Source organism: Grammomys surdaster, unplaced genomic scaffold (genome assembly GCF_004785775.1).
Source record: "Grammomys surdaster isolate TR1022 unplaced genomic scaffold, NIH_TR_1.0 126121, whole genome shotgun sequence".
NCBI classification, from domain to species: Eukaryota; Metazoa; Chordata; class Mammalia; order Rodentia; family Muridae; genus Grammomys; species Grammomys surdaster.
This window is the reverse complement of record NW_021620929.1, coordinates 2317320-2335232: the sequence shown is the minus strand read 5'-3', so window position 1 is coordinate 2335232 and position 17913 is coordinate 2317320. Positions and strand designations below refer to the sequence as shown.

The 17913-nt window shown below is 45.4% G+C and overlaps 1 protein-coding gene across 4 annotated transcripts in view; it reads right to left on the bottom strand.

Annotated features, from left to right (window-relative positions):
* Positions 1-2088: 2088 nt before the first annotated feature.
* Positions 2089-17913, bottom strand: part of Fbxw11 (F-box and WD repeat domain containing 11) — a 98264-nt gene continuing 82439 nt past the window's right edge. For all 4 annotated transcript variants that reach the window (XM_028756494.1, XM_028756492.1, XM_028756493.1 and 1 more), the window contains 8 exons: positions 16626-16763; positions 14615-14733; positions 12963-13212; positions 10274-10392; positions 9312-9422; positions 8326-8404; positions 5945-6130; positions 2089-4385 (listed from right to left, as the gene is read on the bottom strand). In XM_028756494.1, coding sequence (XP_028612327.1) covers positions 5969-6130; positions 8326-8404; positions 9312-9422; positions 10274-10392; positions 12963-13212; positions 14615-14733; positions 16626-16763 — 978 coding nt within the window. In that variant the 3' untranslated portion in view covers positions 2089-4385; positions 5945-5968. The remainder of the gene's footprint in view (positions 4386-5944; positions 6131-8325; positions 8405-9311; positions 9423-10273; positions 10393-12962; positions 13213-14614; positions 14734-16625; positions 16764-17913) is intronic.

Here is a 17913-nt window from a genome sequence, read left to right as displayed (position 1 = left end):
CAGCAGGTCACTGAAAATGCTTCATGTCACACTAGTTTAGAGATGGCTAAGAGGATGGCTAAGAGGATCCAGAGGATGAGGAGATGGCTCAGCAGAGGTCCTAGGTTCAATTCCCAGCACCTACTTGGTGGTTCAGATCTGTAACTCTAGTCCAAGGGTGCCTAAGGCTTCCTTATGGCCTCTGCAGGCGCTAAACAACTTGGTGAACAGACAGACACACAGGCAGCCAGTGCTCTATAGTTTTATTAGCTTGGCACAGGCTGGGGTCAGCTGAGAGGAGGGAACATCAGCTGAGAAGATGCCTCCGTAAGATCTGGCTGTCGGCAAGCCTGTGGGGCATTTTCTGGACTAAAGGTTGCTGTGTGAGGGGCCACCCTGGGCAGATGGTCCTGGTGTCAGAAAACAAACGGAAGGAGTTAGGAGGAAGACACCAGTGAGCAGCAGTCAAGCATGGCTCCAGTGCCTGACTTCCTTCAGTAAGGGAGTGTGACCTGAGGGTTTAAGCCAAGTAAGCCCTCTCCTCATTTGCCTTTGGTCACAGCAACAGATCTCAAGATCAAACAAAAAAATGTCTCTTAATGAGTAAGCGCCAACTTCTAGAAGCTGGGGAAGGAGTCGTAATCTGATTTCCAGGTTACCTTGAAACCAGCTGGGGCATCACTGGCTCTGCATTCCTAAAGTCATCGTAGCTTGGCACAATGTCAGACAGGGAGCAAGACCCCCACCAGGGCGGCCAGGCAGCTAACTGGCAAGAGGATCAGAAGCCAAATGGCCCATTGGAACCCATTGGAACAAGACTGGCAGGGCAGCTCATCTCTGACAGCAGTCAGTGAGTTCTAGAGGACCCTCAGATCCCCAGCAGCAGGGGATCATCTGCAGCACTCAAGAAGGAAGACTGAAAGGAGGAAAGAGAGGAAGTCTTTCCCAGTTTTGGGAGGAGAGGTCCGGATCTGTCTTAGTGAGGGTCTCTATTGCTGCAATGAAAGACCACAACCAAAAAGCAAGTTAGGGAGGAAGGCTTATTTGGCTTTCCACTGCCTCATCGCTGTTCAACACCAAAGGGAGGAACTCAAGCAGGGCTGAAACATGGAGGCAGGCGCTAATACAGAGACCATGAAGGACTGCCGCTTACTGGCTTGCTCAACATGGTTTGCTCAGCCTACTTTATTAGACTTCCAGTCCAGAGATGGTACCACATACAGTTGACTGGACCTGCACCCCCCCCCATCAATCAGTAATTAAGGAAATGCCCTATAGGTTTGCCAACAGCCTGATCTTATGGAGGTATTTTCTTAATTGTGGTTCCCTCCTCTCCAATGACTCTATCATGTGTCAAGCTGACATGAAACTATCCAGCACAGGATGCAAGCTGCCATTGTTCCCTCTGGGCCACACTACTAGCAGTACGTCTCTTATTGTTCCTAAAGACTAGTGCCCCTCCCCTCCCCACCCCCAGACCCCTTACTGTACTGAACAGTCCATGTTTGGGAAAGACTGGTGAAGAACTGATACACAAGAAACAAGCTAATCTGCACTCTCACCTCAATTGGCAAAATGGCATATCCTTATAACCATACACTGAACCAGTAAACAAGAACGACATGGAATAATCACCAGAAAAGGGGTGTGATCCAGCTTAGCTCTGCAGTGTTAGTGTGGACTGGTACCCAGCAGACACAGGGAGGTGGGCAGGGGAGGGGGGAGCAGGGGAGCTGCACTCCACTCTTAAGATTGTAAACTGATTTTCTTTTTTTTTTTTTTTTTTTCAGAGTAAACTGATTTTCTTATCCAAATCCCTGTCACATGTTTTCATGAGACTTGCAGCTCCACCTCAAGAGGAGGTATCCTCTCTCTTGCAGCACGGGGGACCACTTTCCCATCATGCAGAACTCATGAAGTAATCATGCTCACCTGAGCCCTCCCTCCGTTCTTGAAGCTTTCTGGGAAAACTGAAAGTGAAGAATCCACAGGCCAGAAGCCCCGCCCTCAGCTTTACCTTATAGATGAATTTGAAAATCCACCTTTAATGGTATATCACTTAATTCTTGGTGCGACAAAACTGCTTTTCTGAAAAATGTGACAGAACAGCGGAGTACTGCAACACTTTATTTAGAGTATTGGCTTGAATTAGTAGCTGAAGTAACAATCGCCATGAAGCCAGGTCAGGTGTACTGCATAATACTCATCTTGATTTATTGTCATTACTTAGCAATTTATTGGACAAAGGTCAAACTTTTGTTTTTATTAAGCACATTCCACAGTACAAAGCCGTCATGATAATATCTGTACAATTTAACAGTTTCAATAGCTGTTCAGACACATATTTATTTCAAACAGATAATTGGCAAACATAATTAATTACCAGTTAGAATTAGACTACCCCAGTGCTTTAACACATTAATATAGCAGTAATTTACAGTTGCTCAATTACAGTTAGCAAAATAAAGTCCAGAGTGCACTGGGAATTACTATTGTAATCCCAGAAATTGGAATTCCTTGGGTACCCAAGACCCCTGCTATAATTAGTAGGCACAATTCAAAGGTCGTGTGCATATCTGAAGGCTGTGACCTCCCAAGGATCGACAGGAACTTCTATATTAAACATGCAAAAACAACAGAAAAGTCCAATTGTGCAGAACTCCCCTCCTCCCCTCCCCCCCCTCCTGGGCGAGCCTATCGAATGGGTGATAAGCTGTGAGGTGTGTTCGCACCCCCTTATGGACGGGGTGATAAGCTGTGAGGTGGTGTGTTCGCACCCCCTTATGGACGGGGCCTATACTTTCTATACATTTGAGCCCCCACCTCTCAGAAACAAACATGGAAGCATGTGAGAATGATTTATCAGGAAAACAAACAAACTAAACTAGAAAATTTAAAAAAACTAAAAGGAAAGCCAACCCAGTAAACACTTGCACTACACACTGACCCCACTGCACTCACAATGCACTCACAATGCCAGGACAAGCGGAGCCCGGAGCCGGCTCTCCTAGAGTGTGCTTCCATGGGAAGAGGCTTCATTCATAGGGAGGGGATGGTTGGTCCTTTAAAACCGTACTAACATTCCTTGATCTTTGAAAACAATGGCAAGGGGAAATCAAAACCTAATCTGGAAAGAGGAAATCATGTCACCAATGTCCTGCCTGGGTGCCACTCTCATTCGGGAACTTGGAGAACCACAGTGAGGAGTGACAGCAAAGCTGACAGGGCCTGAGGCAGGAGTGCCTCGTCTCCAGTGTGGGCTCTCAACAGCTGGGCTGCTCCACAGGCTCTGACTCAGCAGCCCCCAAAACCCCATCAGAGTGCAGGGAGCCCAGAGCCAGGAGCCCTGGCCACGGAGCCGCCAGCCCCATCTCAGAGAAGCCAATGGTCACCCCAAGGAGGTGAGCACTAGCTCTCGGGGTACTCATGAGGAAAAAGAACAGTGGTGTGGAGACTATGAAGATACCTGCCCACTGCAGATGCCACACAACAAATAAACATGGGAAACTTCTCAAGTTCCGTCTGAAAACACACACAGCACACACAAAGACAGTGACAACTAAACCCAAGTGAATACTGAAGGAAGGTCTAGGCCAGCACAGCAACCCTGGAGTCAGGTGTGACATTCTCCACAGTAGTGTCTCAGGTGCAGGGGGCCGGCCAGCAACCTTGAGCTTGAACTGTTATGTACATTATATCTACATGCGGATACAGTATTTTAAATTAGGAGGCAAGCACTCAGATAAAGGTGTTATTCTACCAAATATCAGAAGATGAGAGGGGAACAAAGAACGGTTAATAAAAGAAAATAGCTATATTACCTATGCAGAGGTAATATAGCCTGCTTATTCTTTAAATTAACAGAAACAAACAGAAAGAAAGTATAATCCAAAAATACTAAGGTAATCCAGATCTGCCCATTGTCCGACACATTCCTATGCACGCCAGAGCTGACGGTGACTGTGACTGACAGTCTAAGGAGAAGCTGCTGCTGGAGAGGAAAGCCCTGAAGACTCTGGGTAGTCGTTTGGCACCCAGCAAGCATTTCACCAAGAATGCAAGGCTGCTTTTAGTACCAAACCAAGGCGCAAAGCGACAATGTAAATTAGAAGCAGGGCTTCTCCTGACGGTCCTTGCTGTGTGTCCTTCACGGAAACACGTGCATCGGAAGCTCTGGGGTCTTCACTGAAGGGCGGGGCAGGAGCTGCTGCTCTACTTGCAGTGGTGAGCTAAGGAGTCCTTCTCCAAGTAGAGTTGGGGCGCAGTGAGAAATGTCAGGGCTTGAGGGGTGGGGCTGCTCTGTGTCTACCCAGCATCTGGAACCAAGTCCAGCCCCAAACCTCAGCTGTGAACGAACTCCCTTAGGCATGGATAGCCATGTAGCCAGTAGTTCAGACCAGGAAACCCTGACGAAGAAAGGAGAAGGGCATTACTTAACTAGGCAGGACATGGGAGGGACGCAGAGGGCAGGCTCAAAAAGGCAGGAGAAGACAGGGGTGGGGTAGGGTGTCAGACCTTCTCCTCCACCCCTTCCCTGTGCCCCTCGGGCTTTTCTGACTCTGCCTGGTGAGGAGCTCTGCCTCTGTAAGGCTCTAGAGTCGTGGGCTCTGAAGACATTACTCAGTGACCACTGGCCTTACAAGAGAAAGTAGTGAGGGAGATGACTGTAGGCAGAGACAGTGTGAACAATGGAAGACCAGGAGAGGAGAGCTGCTGATGCCCCTCACCCCCGCCACACACACACAGCAGGTGGCACCAGCCCACCTTGTATGGAGGTTGGAATTTTAGTATCACAGATTTTTTATATGGCATGCCTTTTTTTTTGATATTTTTCAAGTGTTTCAAGTGTAAGCACTGTTTCTGGCTTGTAGTGGTAGAGAAACAAAGCAGGCAGTGGGTCAGCTCCGACACTTGGCTACAGTGTGATAAGCCTGAGCAAGGTAGACTTGAGAGTCATTTATGGACTCAGAACCTAGACTCAAAATACCTGAAACAGACTAAAGGTGTGTGCCAGTGCCGCCTAGCTTCTTCTTTCAGTCTTTAATAAACTACAATGTACCTAACAAAAGCTACGAAGAATTAAGTCATGCTTTTTAATGAAGAGAATTTAACCACGAATCTCTAAGTGGTCATGAAGTGGACAAAATGGGATGTGTGCAGAATCCAAAGGCCTCTGGCAACCCTTCCAGGTGGGAGTACTGTTCCCAGTAGGCATGCGGGCCTGGGAGGTGGGCAAGTCGGGCTTCTCTCCTAAACTGAGCATCTAGGTAAGCAAAACATTCTGTCCCCAACAGCAATGACGGCTCTGGAACTAGAGCCAAGGATTTACCTTCCAACACACCTGTCACCCCTCACTCAACATGAAGAATGGCTTTCAAGGTGCACAGCATAATTAACTGTTCCTTGTGGGGACGGCAATGCAGAGTGGACTGTGGTGATGGGAAGAATTTGGATTGTCCTGTGTGTATGCATGCATGGACATGTACATGCATCTGTCTGTCTGCCACAGATCCGAAAGACCAGGTAAAAAAGTTGATTTCTGCACTCCAAAATCAAACCTGAAAAACTATCCTGGTGTTTAAGTAACTAGTTTTTTTGAGATTTTTCAAGACAGGGTTTCTCTGTGTAGCCCTGGCTCTCCTCAAACTCAGAAATCCGCCCACCTCTGCCTTCCAAGTGCTAGGATTAAAGGCGTGTGCCATCACCGCCTGGCAAGTAACTAGTTTTTTTTAAAAACAGCTACCATAGCCATCATTACCTGTCAATGATGACATGAGAGCCCACGATGTGCAGCTCTGTCGGGAGCCTATAGAGACCTTACCTGTTAGGTCTGGTAGAAGGAGTCACTCATACCACTAAGAAACCTCAGTCTCCTAATTCCCAGAGGGAAGGTAAAGCCCAGAAGCAAGGTCTTGAAAAGCTCTCTTTTAGAGCCCAGGTGGGGCTGGGGTTTGAGCACACTCACCAGATTGGGCCAAAGTACAGGCTGCTATCTGGAGATATAGGTGTAGGTTCTGGAGGGAGAGCGGGTCTCATTCTGGGCACTGGGAGGCACATTTAAGAAATCCCAAATCAAAATAGTGTCATCGTGGGAGCTGCTGATGATCTGAAACTCGTCAAACTGCAGCCGAAACACACGTCCAGAGTGTTCCTACAGAAGAGTAGCTTGGTTAACACGTAGTAAGGACAACTTTACAATCCCACCACCAGAGCTGGGACTTAGCTCAGGTTGGGAAGTCAGCACTTCTCAGAGCCTCTGCATGGCCTCCCAGGCACTGAGCTGCATCCTTTCTCTGAGAACAAATGCCTTCTATGTTTTCCTCTTTTAAATTAAACATTATGTCCTACATCATGGCCTAGTAATATGTCACAAAAGAAAAACAGAGGCCATCAGAGTTAATAACTACTCAGGATATACTGTAAAACCCAATTCTGAGGGGCAGAGTTGCTATAAAAATTTTTTAAAGATTTATTTTATGTATATGAGTACACTGTAGCTGTCTTCAGACACATCAGAAGAGAGCATTGAATCCCATTACAGATGATTGTGAGCCACCACGTGATTGCTGGGAATTGAACTCAGGATCTCTGAAGAGGAGTCGGTGCTCCAAACTGCTGAGCCAACTCTCCAGCCCCCTATAAAATTTTTTAAAAAGATGACCAAGAACATCTATGTTAAATCACAGCAGACATCAAAATTCATGGTAAAAGTAAGAATGGCCCTTACAGTTCTGCCTGCTCTAGTCAATGCAGGAAGACAGGAAATACAAATACAACTGCTAGGCCTAGAGAGCATGCTCAGTAGTTAAGAGTACTTGTTAGTCTTGCAAAAGGACCCAGGTTCAATTCCCAGCACCCACATGGTGGCTCACAACCATCCAGAACTCTAGTTCCAGTGGATCCAACAGGCTAACACAAGGTGACCATATACACAAGTAGGCAAACTATTCATACATATAAAGCTAAAATAAATAAATAGATATATATTTATTTTACCTTTTCAGGCAGGATTATCTGTGCAGCCCTGGCTGTCCTAGAACTCACTCTGCAGACTAGGCTGACCTCATACTCAAAAGATCCACCTGCCTCTGCCTCTCAGGGGCCGAGTGAGATTAAAGGTGAGTGTCACCAGCGTGGCCCTAAAGATAATTGTTTTTTTGGTTTTTCAAGATAGGATTTCTCTGTGTAGCCCTGGCTGTCCTGGAACTCACTCTGTAGACTAGGCTGGCCTCGAGCTCAGAAATCCGCCTGTCTCTGCCTCCCAAGGGCTGGGATTAAAGGCGTGCGCCACCACCGCCCGGCATAAATGATAATTTTCTAAAACGAAACAAAATTGCTGAAAATTTTCAAGAAAAGCCTATCACTGTTTTCAGATGTCTTCTCAAAGAAAAAAAAAAAATCCAACAGAAGCAGCCACAGTATTATAAATCAACAGCTTTGGTAACATTCAAAAAGATTCACATATCAAAATAAAAGTATTTATTTGGTCTTAAAGCAACAAGATATTGTGCCATTACACTGACATGGACAATCAATCACCTGGACGTCATCAGCATAAGTGCACTAAAGCAGACACAAAAGACACTGATCCCACAGACTGGAATCTCACAGAAATGAAGCAAAAAGAAGGGTGCAGAGGCTGACTGGGAGGAGAAAGGTGGGCCGAATCCAAAGGTTCACCTAGACTGCAGGACTCCCTGCCAATCATCCACTGCACTGCAGAGTCACCACAGTAAAATGCATAGTGTTGAATATTTCAACGATTGTTAGAAGTTTATGTAGACAAGGTCTTATGGCCTCGAACTCACGATGTAGCCAAGAATGACCTTAGACTCCTAATCCTCCTGCCTCTGTCCCGAGAGCTGAGGTTACAGGTCTGAACTACCATACTTTGTTTAAAAAACGGATTTTTAATACTTCTATCAAAGAAATGAAAATTGACAATTCATTAATTAATCGACACTTTTTCTATACTGTATATTATAGACCAAAGTATCACACTATTCTCTTTAACAATAGTTATTTATTAAATTAAAATAAATTTTAAAAATTAAAGTGTTTCTATGTGCCAAGGAGTCCATATAATAGAGACTGAAGGGGAAACTCGACCTTAACTATCCACCACTGTGCAGTTAGAAAACATAACACTAGCGTTCACTACAGACACCCCTAAGGCTACAGGAGAAATGTAGCGCAATCATGAGGGTGCCTGCTCACTACAGAGGCCCCTGCAGTAGTGTAAATATACTGTGCTCTGGCTGCCCAAAATTACCTATGACTCTCTGAAAGTGTGGTACAAGATACAAGCTTTCCTGGGCACCCTCCCCACCCCAACAAATCACATACCACCAAGGTGCGCAGGCACAATGTGCTTGCTGGGGCCCGAGGGTCAAGAGCAGCCTGCAAGTCCCAGACTTTAATCTTCCTACAAGGAAAAAGGAGACTGAAATTAGTAAAAGAGTTAACATTTTCTACCCTGTGGACATATTCATGACAAAACAGCGCACTTGAAAGGTCTACATACAAACCCAATGGGCAACATGCTGGTGTTTTTAAGTTTTTGAACTTGGAGTATTTGATTTTAGGAAAAGAACCTGAACCCTCTCAGAATTCCTAAAACCTTAAAGGGATTATTACTGCTGAGGAGACGAACAGGCTGAAGACTTAGGGTTACCTAAATTCATTTTCTATGTTACAAAATTCAATATTTGGGGGACTGAGTATGAGAGTCCCAGGTTGCCTTTCTCCAAATGAAAAAATGTTTAGCACACTGATGGCCCGCTGAGCAAGCACATGTAAGGCAGGACTGGAACTTCTAGCTTCCATCTGTCACTGAGAACAAAGGAGAAAAGAGGAGTTCACGGGGAAGGGAATTTCCTGGTTTATTTATAATTAAGGGAAAGAATGGAATTCCCTATAGCTTAATCTATGTATGTGTGTGTCTGTATGTGTGTGTCTATGTGTGTGTATGTGCAGTATATGTGTGTGCACGTGTGCGTGTGTGTGTGTGTGTGTGCAGGTCTGAGAACAACTCTTCTGGAATGAGGCTTGTGCCAGGCTTGTGCAGCAAGCACCTTCACCAATGAGCCATCTTGCAGGTCCTACTTTTTATATTTCTGTTAATGGTTACAGCACAAGCTAGACTTCAAGTGCCTGGCTACAACATGACTGAGGAAAGCTTTACTTCATCTTCCTGGATCTGAGCATCCTCACCCGACCCATGGGTATGACGGCTCTTTCTCACACTCAGTTCTGCATTCACACTGCTGATTAACACACAGCAACTGTGTTCTCCAAGACCACAACCATGCCCATGCAGATAAAGCACATACCCATCATAGGCGCCACTGACAATCCTCTTGTTATCAAAACGGATGCACCGGACCAATTCTTCGTGCCCCTCTAAGACTCTTAAACAGGCACCACATTCAATATCCCATAACCTTGAACAAGAAGCAGAGTCACTGTGAAACATATTCTTGCATGAGACTCACCTCTCCTCAAGTTCTGTGCAGGTAAGACTTTCCATTCTCCTTGGGTCCTATAGTCCCATCTCATAGCTCAAACAAACTGTTAAATCTAACACTAGTGCTTTTAGACTAATTTAGGCAGAAACCTCACTTTCTGTTATATTTTGTTTTATACAATTTGAAACCTCTAAAAGTCATTTTCTTTTTTTTTTTTTTCTTTTCTTTTTTTGGTTTTTTCGAGACAGGGTTTCTCTGTGTAGCCCTGGCTGTCCTGGAACTCACTCTGTAGACCAGGCTGGCCTTGAACTCAGAAATCCGCCTGCCTCTGCCTCCTCCCAAGTGCTGGGATTAAAGGCGTGCGCCACCACTGCCTGGCTAAAAGTCATTTTCTATTTAAATCAAATCATCAACAAAAACATTTCAATTATGCTTAGACCCTGGGAATTCTCCTGGTGTCTAGCTGATAATCCACAGAGCTGAATGGCCTCGGAAAAGCTTTTCTGAAGGAGATGTGGACTGGAGGCAGGAAAGGAGAAAAACAGCAAGGGAGGGCAGGGAGATCACACATGGCCAGCCAGGGACTCCGTCGTGGTGGTCTTCCGATCCTGATCAGGCTCAGTAATGACTCGGGTGCGCTAGGTCCCAGGGTTATTTGGTTCCTAAGGAGTAGGCCTTGGGAACACAAAGCCACTGGCCATATCAAGTCTTCTCCTTTGCCTGATTCACAGGGTGTAAACTCCTATGCATTCTGATTCGGGAGTGAGAGACTTTTTGTTTTTGTTTTCTACAATGGTTTTGGTAAGAATAAACCAATTTCTACGCACCGGATGGTATTATCTGATGATCCACTAACAACAAGCCGGTCCCGGTACTGCAGACAGGCGATACCTCGCTTATGCCCATTCAGAGTACGAACGAACTCACAGGTGCTCGTGCTCCACACCTGCAGAAAGAAAGGCAGTAGTGCAATTAGGACAACACCTTCAGAGAGAGCTGGCAGGGACGTGTACCCTGTGATCCCAGCATTCAACAGACAGTGTGGCTACAGAGTAGGGAGACACATAGGAATCACCCCAAATGTCCAGCCACAAACTCTCTTCTCAGCTAATGATAGGCTGAACACAAGTTGGCCAGTGTGAGTCTTCCTGGCTGTGGGTGATAAGGCTGGAGTAAAATTCAGGGGAGTTAAGAAGTCTAAAGTTTGAGATCTTCACAAAGGTTCAGGCCTTTCTTTCTGTGGAGGAAAGAGTCTGTGGCTATGTTTTCGTGCCTGCTCACATGTCACACTTCATGTGCCTGACATACAAAATCCTCACTGTCCGCATCTCCCACTTCCCACTAGCTTCTTGAATAGCACCATTTATTTTGCCATGTGACTCCTAATATTCCATACATGATTTAAACATCTCCTTTTGTGAGTCCATCTGTAAGATGCTGATGTGCCCAGGCACACTTACTACACGGTGAGCCACAGAAGGACACACACAGTCCCAGAGTGACAATGACTGCAGCATTTGCAACTCAGCAGAATGAGCAGGCATTTCTATGCCCCAAACTCATGCCATATATGAAAATTTAAGGATCAAAGATCTAAGTGGAAGAGCTGAAATTATACAGGGGGAAGAACAAAGCAGTTGTAAACCTCGAGCATTAGGCAATGGTTTCTTAGGTATCACAATGACAGGACATACAACACAAAAAATAAATTCATAAACTGGATGTCATCAAAATCAGAGGTTTTTGCACTCCCAAGGATGACATCAACAAAGTAAAAGAATGAAAGAAAAACCATTTATCTGATTAAGGGGCTCATCTCCATAGTGTATAAACAATGTTTTTTAAAAATGTTACAACTCAACCAGAAAAATAAAACTAAGTTTTAAGTGGGCTTAAGATACACGTATCCAGAGTATCCATCCAGAGCAGCTACAGAGACCAACAAGCAAGCAAGCAAGCAAGCACCACTAGCCACCGTACAGTAAAAGCAATTCGCCAGATCCTCCTGCAGCCCAGGACAGCTAGAGCTCAAAACAAGACAGTGCCGAGGGTGGACAGGTGCCATGTGGAGCAATCTCCCCACAGAGGTGACTTCTAATCAAGTGTTCCTGACTGTCAGGGCTGCTCTTGTGCTGACTGCTGTCATGTGGCTGAGTTAATGCACACAAAATCCATTTGTTCAGCTTCCAGACACCTACGGTTCATGTAACACAGCCCATGATTTGTAGGGTGAGTTATTAGGGAACAGAGCTGTCCAGTGCTAACCATTAGAAATCCTTAAAGCTAGCACAAAGCCTCATGGTGGCAGGACCATAACATGGGACAGCAATCTGGAAAACCATTTGCAGTTTCCTGCGATGTTAGTCAATTTAAGAGAATTAAATAAATGTGCAAAAATGAATGGGTGAGTGTTTAATAGCAACATTATTCATGACTGCCAGAAAAAGGAACCAGCAACAGTCCATCAGCACAGAAGGAGAAAATAAAGTATGATCTGGTCAGAGTGAAGATGGATTTGGCCACCAGAAGCAGCAAAGCATTGATCTGTGCTAAATGAGAAAGCCAGACACAAAGGGCCACATAGCACAGTTCTGTTTACATGACATGTCTAGAACAGGCAAATTCAGAGACAGGAGTAGAACGCTGAACACCAGGAACATGTGGAGACAGGAGAGCTGGTGAATGTGATCAGCATGGACAATGTGAAATTGTCACAGAATCAATTTAATTAAGAAACAAATGTGTATGCCGGGCGGTGGTGGCGCACGCCTTTAATCCCAGCACTTGGGAGGCAGAGGCAGGCGGATTTCTGAGTTCGAGGCCAGCCTGGTCTACAGAGTGAGTTCCAGGACAGCCAGGACTACACAGAGAAACCCTGCCTCGAAAAAACAAAAACAAAAAAAAAAAAAAAAAACAAAAAAACAAAACAAAAAAAAAGAAACAAATGTGTGTGCGCACATGCATGCGTGCACATACAAACAAAATAAGTTAACATAGATATGGGAATCAGAACTGAATTTCTTACACCCTGTGGGTTATCTTAGTCTACAATTGCTGGTCACATGTTTGCCTTCCATCTGCCCAAATGAACTTCTTGAAGGCAGGGACATGTCTTGTTCATCCTTCTTTCTCCAGCATCTAACCATAATAGCAAGCTCTCAGAAGTCAATAAACCAAATCTAAGCTCCACATGACTAGTTTGAGCCATGTTTGTGAGACAGAGACATCCGCCCTAGAAAAGCTTGTGGGGTAGCAGTGTGAGATGACCGGTAAAGCTCCTCACACACAGCACACTCAGGGCGACGAGCCATGGCATCTCATGAAATTAGAAACTGTTCTCTATTGGGACTAATGGCTTTTTCTTGCCTTGCCTGTGGCTCCAGAAGCATGTGGAATGGGAAGGTCTCATGTGAATACATAAAGAATAGACCCTGCCACTTAGCATAAGCCACCTCTGCCTTTTCTCTGCTGTATAGGGATGGGAACAGTCAGGCTGAAGACTGCAGATACACTCACTTTAATGGTCCTGTCTCCAGAGGCAGACACGATGTACTTATCATCAAAGTCTACAACATTGACAGCAGCACGGTGGCCAACAAGGACACGGCGTAGAGTGATATCGGTGGCAGAAGCCATGTCCCACACAGCGATGGAACGGTCCTTGGAACAAGTCACCATCAGTCCATTGCTGAAGCGTAAGTGCAGTACAGCCTCATTGTGATGGATGAGTGTGTTGAGAACTTCACCAGTGTTCACATCCCAGACTCTGGAAGAGATCAGAAAACTGTGAGAGTGAGGGCCAGGGAAAGGTGACATGTGGGCTCATGTCATTCTTGCTGGACCAGGTGTGCGCTGCCAGCAGAACCCTAGCAGCAGCCTTCTTAATGCTGATAAATCTAAGATACATTTAAGAGGAAGTTAAATCTGGCTATGCACAGGTTTATCTCACACTCTAAGTAATTAATGCAGAGCTGTCTTCATGTTGAGAAATCTGCTGCTTATATCTGTAAATTAAGCTGTGGTATTTTACCAAAGCACTTTCTGTCTGATACCTGAGACATTGGGTGCACAGGTGTAGCATCTCTAGAAAAAGCCCCAACATCCTTAATGATGCTCTGTCACAGACCAGAAGACTGAGCAGTGAGTGACCTAAGGCAGAAGCAGTAGCCTAAAGGCCAAGCCAGGGCATGGGCAGCCACTGTGCTGTGGGCAAGGTTGACTAGAGTCTGACAGTGTGACATGAGAGAAGTAACCAAAAGGGGACATCAGAGAACCCAGGGGTAGAATCAACAACTATCCTCTCTCCTTAGTGTGCCTGGGATGAGCAATCATCTCTGAGACAAGACTCGCTCCTTTCCTCTCCTCATTCCCTGTAGTCCCCTCAGTCCAGCCAGATTTTGCAATACGATGCCCTTTTCTCTGTTGGCCTTGGTCACCCTGCCTGCAAGCCTATTAGGCATGGGAAGGTGTATAGGAGCATATCTCAGTGACGTTCCCTTTTTATCTTTGATACCCAACTACCAGTCACAGCTCCCTTCTCAATGTCTTCTCCACTCTGCCCTGGGTTGACAACTAAAAACTAAAGCCTCCACCATTGCAATGCCTATAAATACAGTCACGGGTTACCTAAACTCAGAGCTCAAAATGCACTGGTGTGACTCCCAGGAAATTAACATCTTAGTTTTCTAAGGTACAAAGATGAAGACAATGCCTCAAAGAACTCAAGCAGATGTCTGTAATCACAATGGCTCATCTCTGACTCTCAGAGCTCACTTTCCAAGGGTCTGCACACAGCCTGATTCTCTCAGTTCCCCACCCTTCACACTTCACCAACAGCAGACTTCTTCCCCTCTGCTTTGTTGGCAGGCTCCTAAGAACAGGAGGGAAGTTAACAAAAGGCAGTGTGATTATACAGGAGAGATACCGACATCTCTATAGAACATGGCAAGAGGAACAGGATACATCTAAAACTCAGCCTTCTGCTCTATCTGCTTAGCATGACTCCATCAAAAAGAATCTGGAGACATAGTAAGTTAAAAATATGTGTAGAGCTGCATGTGTACATGCATGTAGGTATGTATGTGTATACAAATCTCTGAAGAGGGTATGCATCCCTGTCTCCTCAGGACTTTGTCTTTAAGATCAGAGCACGAAGCCAGAGCACTCACCTCACTGTGGAGTCTGAAGAACCAGTTACAATGACTCGTTCATCGTACTGGAGGCAGAGGACAGAGCCTGTGTGTCCTGTTAGCACTTTCAAACATTCCAGGCTGCTTTTATCCCAGATCTATTGAGACAAGATCAAGCACAGCAGTAATTTAGTGCACACACTCACAGAGATTCCCATGCATCCTGCACTGAGTCATCAAAGAAACACACACGGTGTAGGAAATAGGATGAGTCTCAAGCAGGAGACGAAATGGGGCAACAGCTACCAGCATGCAGAATAGTCACACAGCTTTCCTTACGGTGTAAGCAGCCCTTAGCCACTGTGCTCATTCAATCAGCAGGTTGAGAAAGGGGGGTTTTAATAAAATCTGGGAAGGGCATTTTACTCTCAGGTAAATAATGTGACAGCCTCTATGGGGATCGTTTAAAAATGCATACTCCTTATAGCTTCAAAACTTTAAAAATATAGAACAAAGTACCAAGAGTCCTTAGTAGGAAAATGCTTTAATACAAAGTTAAACGAAGCACTAAAGAAGTGAAGCAGACACGCTGTGTGGTGACACACGGTCCTCGTTTCTGGAAAGGAAGGAAGCAGAGCAGCAGCAGCGGCGGCTCCTTTCCCAGCCTGAGTTCTTCCTTCCCTTTACTGGTCTTCAGAGTTTTACCTCCAGTGCAGCACACACTGAATCCTCCATCGGGCAGCCTTGTCCACTCTGTCCTTTAACTCAGAAATACTTACTTAAAGCTCTCCACGTCTTTCTATGGCTTGTTAAGCAAATTCTTTCCAATGCTGAAATTATCCCACTACCTGGACGTGCGCAGCTTATCCATACCCCACTGCAGGATCCCTGCTCGTTCCCAAGGCCTGCCACGTAGGAATAAAGCTGCTGCAAATGTGTGCAGGTTTTGGGGTGGACTGAGTTTTCAACTGGAACATATATGATAAGAGTGTTTACTAAGAAACTGCCGAGCTGCCTTCCAAAGTAGCTGAACCATTTTACACTTCGACAAGCAACGGGTGCGGGCTCTGCTGGACTCCACGCCTTCACCCAGCACTGCAGTCTGCCACACTATGGAATGCAATGCTTCTCACTGCTGCTTCCCCTTCCATGAAGGCTGACAACATGGCCATCTTTGCAAATGCTGCGCTGCTGGCTAGACACGTTCTTTGGAACTGTATCTATTAAGGTCTCTTCCTGTTTTTAAAATGTGTTTTCTTTCCTTATTGTTGAGTTTTTATAGTTTCTGCACACTTTGGCTAGGACTCCCTCATCAGATGTGTCTTTTGCATGTATATATCCTGTCAGTCTGAAGCCTGTATTTTCTCTCAGAGCAGAAAATTGTCAGACTACTGAAGCCCACCCCATCAATTCTTCCTTCACAGACCATAGTCTAGTATTATATCTACGTCATCCCTAAACCCAAGATCATTTTACCATACAAGGTAGCAATCCAACTTCTGACAAAAACTTTGCACACATGCATTGCTAGAGGCTCCATTCACAATCCTGAGCAGCCACAGGCAGCATGCACATCACTGAGAACTGAATGGATTAGCACACTATGATGCACCCAATCACATGGAATGCTATTTCACACCAAGTAATGAATTACTGCTGCACACAGCAGGAGAGTGAGGTTGAATGCATCTGTACTGGATATCAGAAGTCAGCTCTAAAATCTGTCACATGTTATATGGTTACACTAATAGGAAATGCTAGAGTTTACACATACACATGCACACTTGAAATGTGGGGGAAGACCACTAGATTCCTGGGCGCAACGATGGCCTGAGGGAACAGGACAAGTGAATCTGAAGGGATATCATAAACAGAGAGGACCAAATAAGAATACGCTCAGGGACAAGTGAGATGAACGCCGCCCCCCCCCCGCGGGAGACCGGGTTCTGGTTTCTTCTGAACCACGAGAGCTGCTAATGCTGAGACTGCCACACCCCAGCACCTTACCCCTGAGCATCACTCTACAATAATACACAGGTCAGTAACTCACCTTGATAGAGTTGTCCCGGAGGCCACTGATAATTTTGTCATCATCATACTGCAAGCAGTAGACACCCTTACTATTTTCAGAGCGGCACTGGATCCTCTGCAAGTTGTGTCGGCCACACCGCCAGTTGGATTCTATGGTCTGGAGGAAGGAGGCAAGAGGTAGGGTTCGTGAGCCAACTGTTCCTCGAGGTTTAACAATCTGGTGTTGCTTCCAGAAGCAGAACACCAGAGACCATGTGTCTGGTGTTTTCCTAATAAAACACTAGGCAACAATGTTTCTTCTTAAACCCTCCCTACCTACCTGGCAGGTGTCATGGGATTTCCAGTGAGCTCTGGGTTAGATTTGAAACGGCCTAGACAGAATTCAGTATGTTTAAAGAACATCACTTGCCCCCAAAATACAAATAGACAGTAACTCACTGAGTCACTCCCTAATGCCAATTAAAATACCTGGCAAAAGACTGTCCTATTACTAAGCACTAACTGAAGAATTGCCTGATCACTGAAAAGACAAGACATTGCCAATTCCATAGAGAACTGCATTGTCAGTTTTAAGCTCCTGCCAGACTGAAATCACTGTAAGTAAGAATTTAAAAAAGGAAGGAAGGAAGGAAAGAAGAAAGGAAAGAAGGACTGACTTTGCCTGGTGGTCGTACATGCCTTTACTCTCAGTAAAGGCAGGGGGATCTGAGCTGGACAGCCAGGACAAAAGAGAGAAACCCTGGGGAGGGGGGTCCAATTCTCTCTCATCATGTGTTGTTTAATGAGCTGTTAGCATGTTCCCAGTATCATTAAATATGCAAAAGATCAACAGGATGCATACTGCATTCCAAGGAGGCGTAAAGCCCATTGTGAGGGCAAATATTTGAAATCCCTAGAAACTGAGGCACAAGATGTCAAGTTCAAGGCCTGCCTGAGATGCATATCAAGATCCTTCCTACACACCTGCCTGAGCACACATTCTCTTCCCCGCCCCCCCCCCCCTCACTTTTAATGGTTAGGCTTTACCTTTTTTTGACCTTAAAATGTAAAAACAGTTATACATATTCAACAGAAACTGTATTTTGAATTTTGATCCTTTCCCTTGATAGCCAATTGGATGCTGCACAACAGTAGCAAGCCACAATCTGCCACTAGAGCACAGGCGGAACACACCTGGAATCTACACTGTGCTTCTCAAGTAGGTTACTCGGCAGGTTAAGTACGTTATATACATTTCAACCTACACTATTTTCAACTTATCATGAATTTAGCAGATGTAATCTCATGGTATACTGAGGGACACCTAG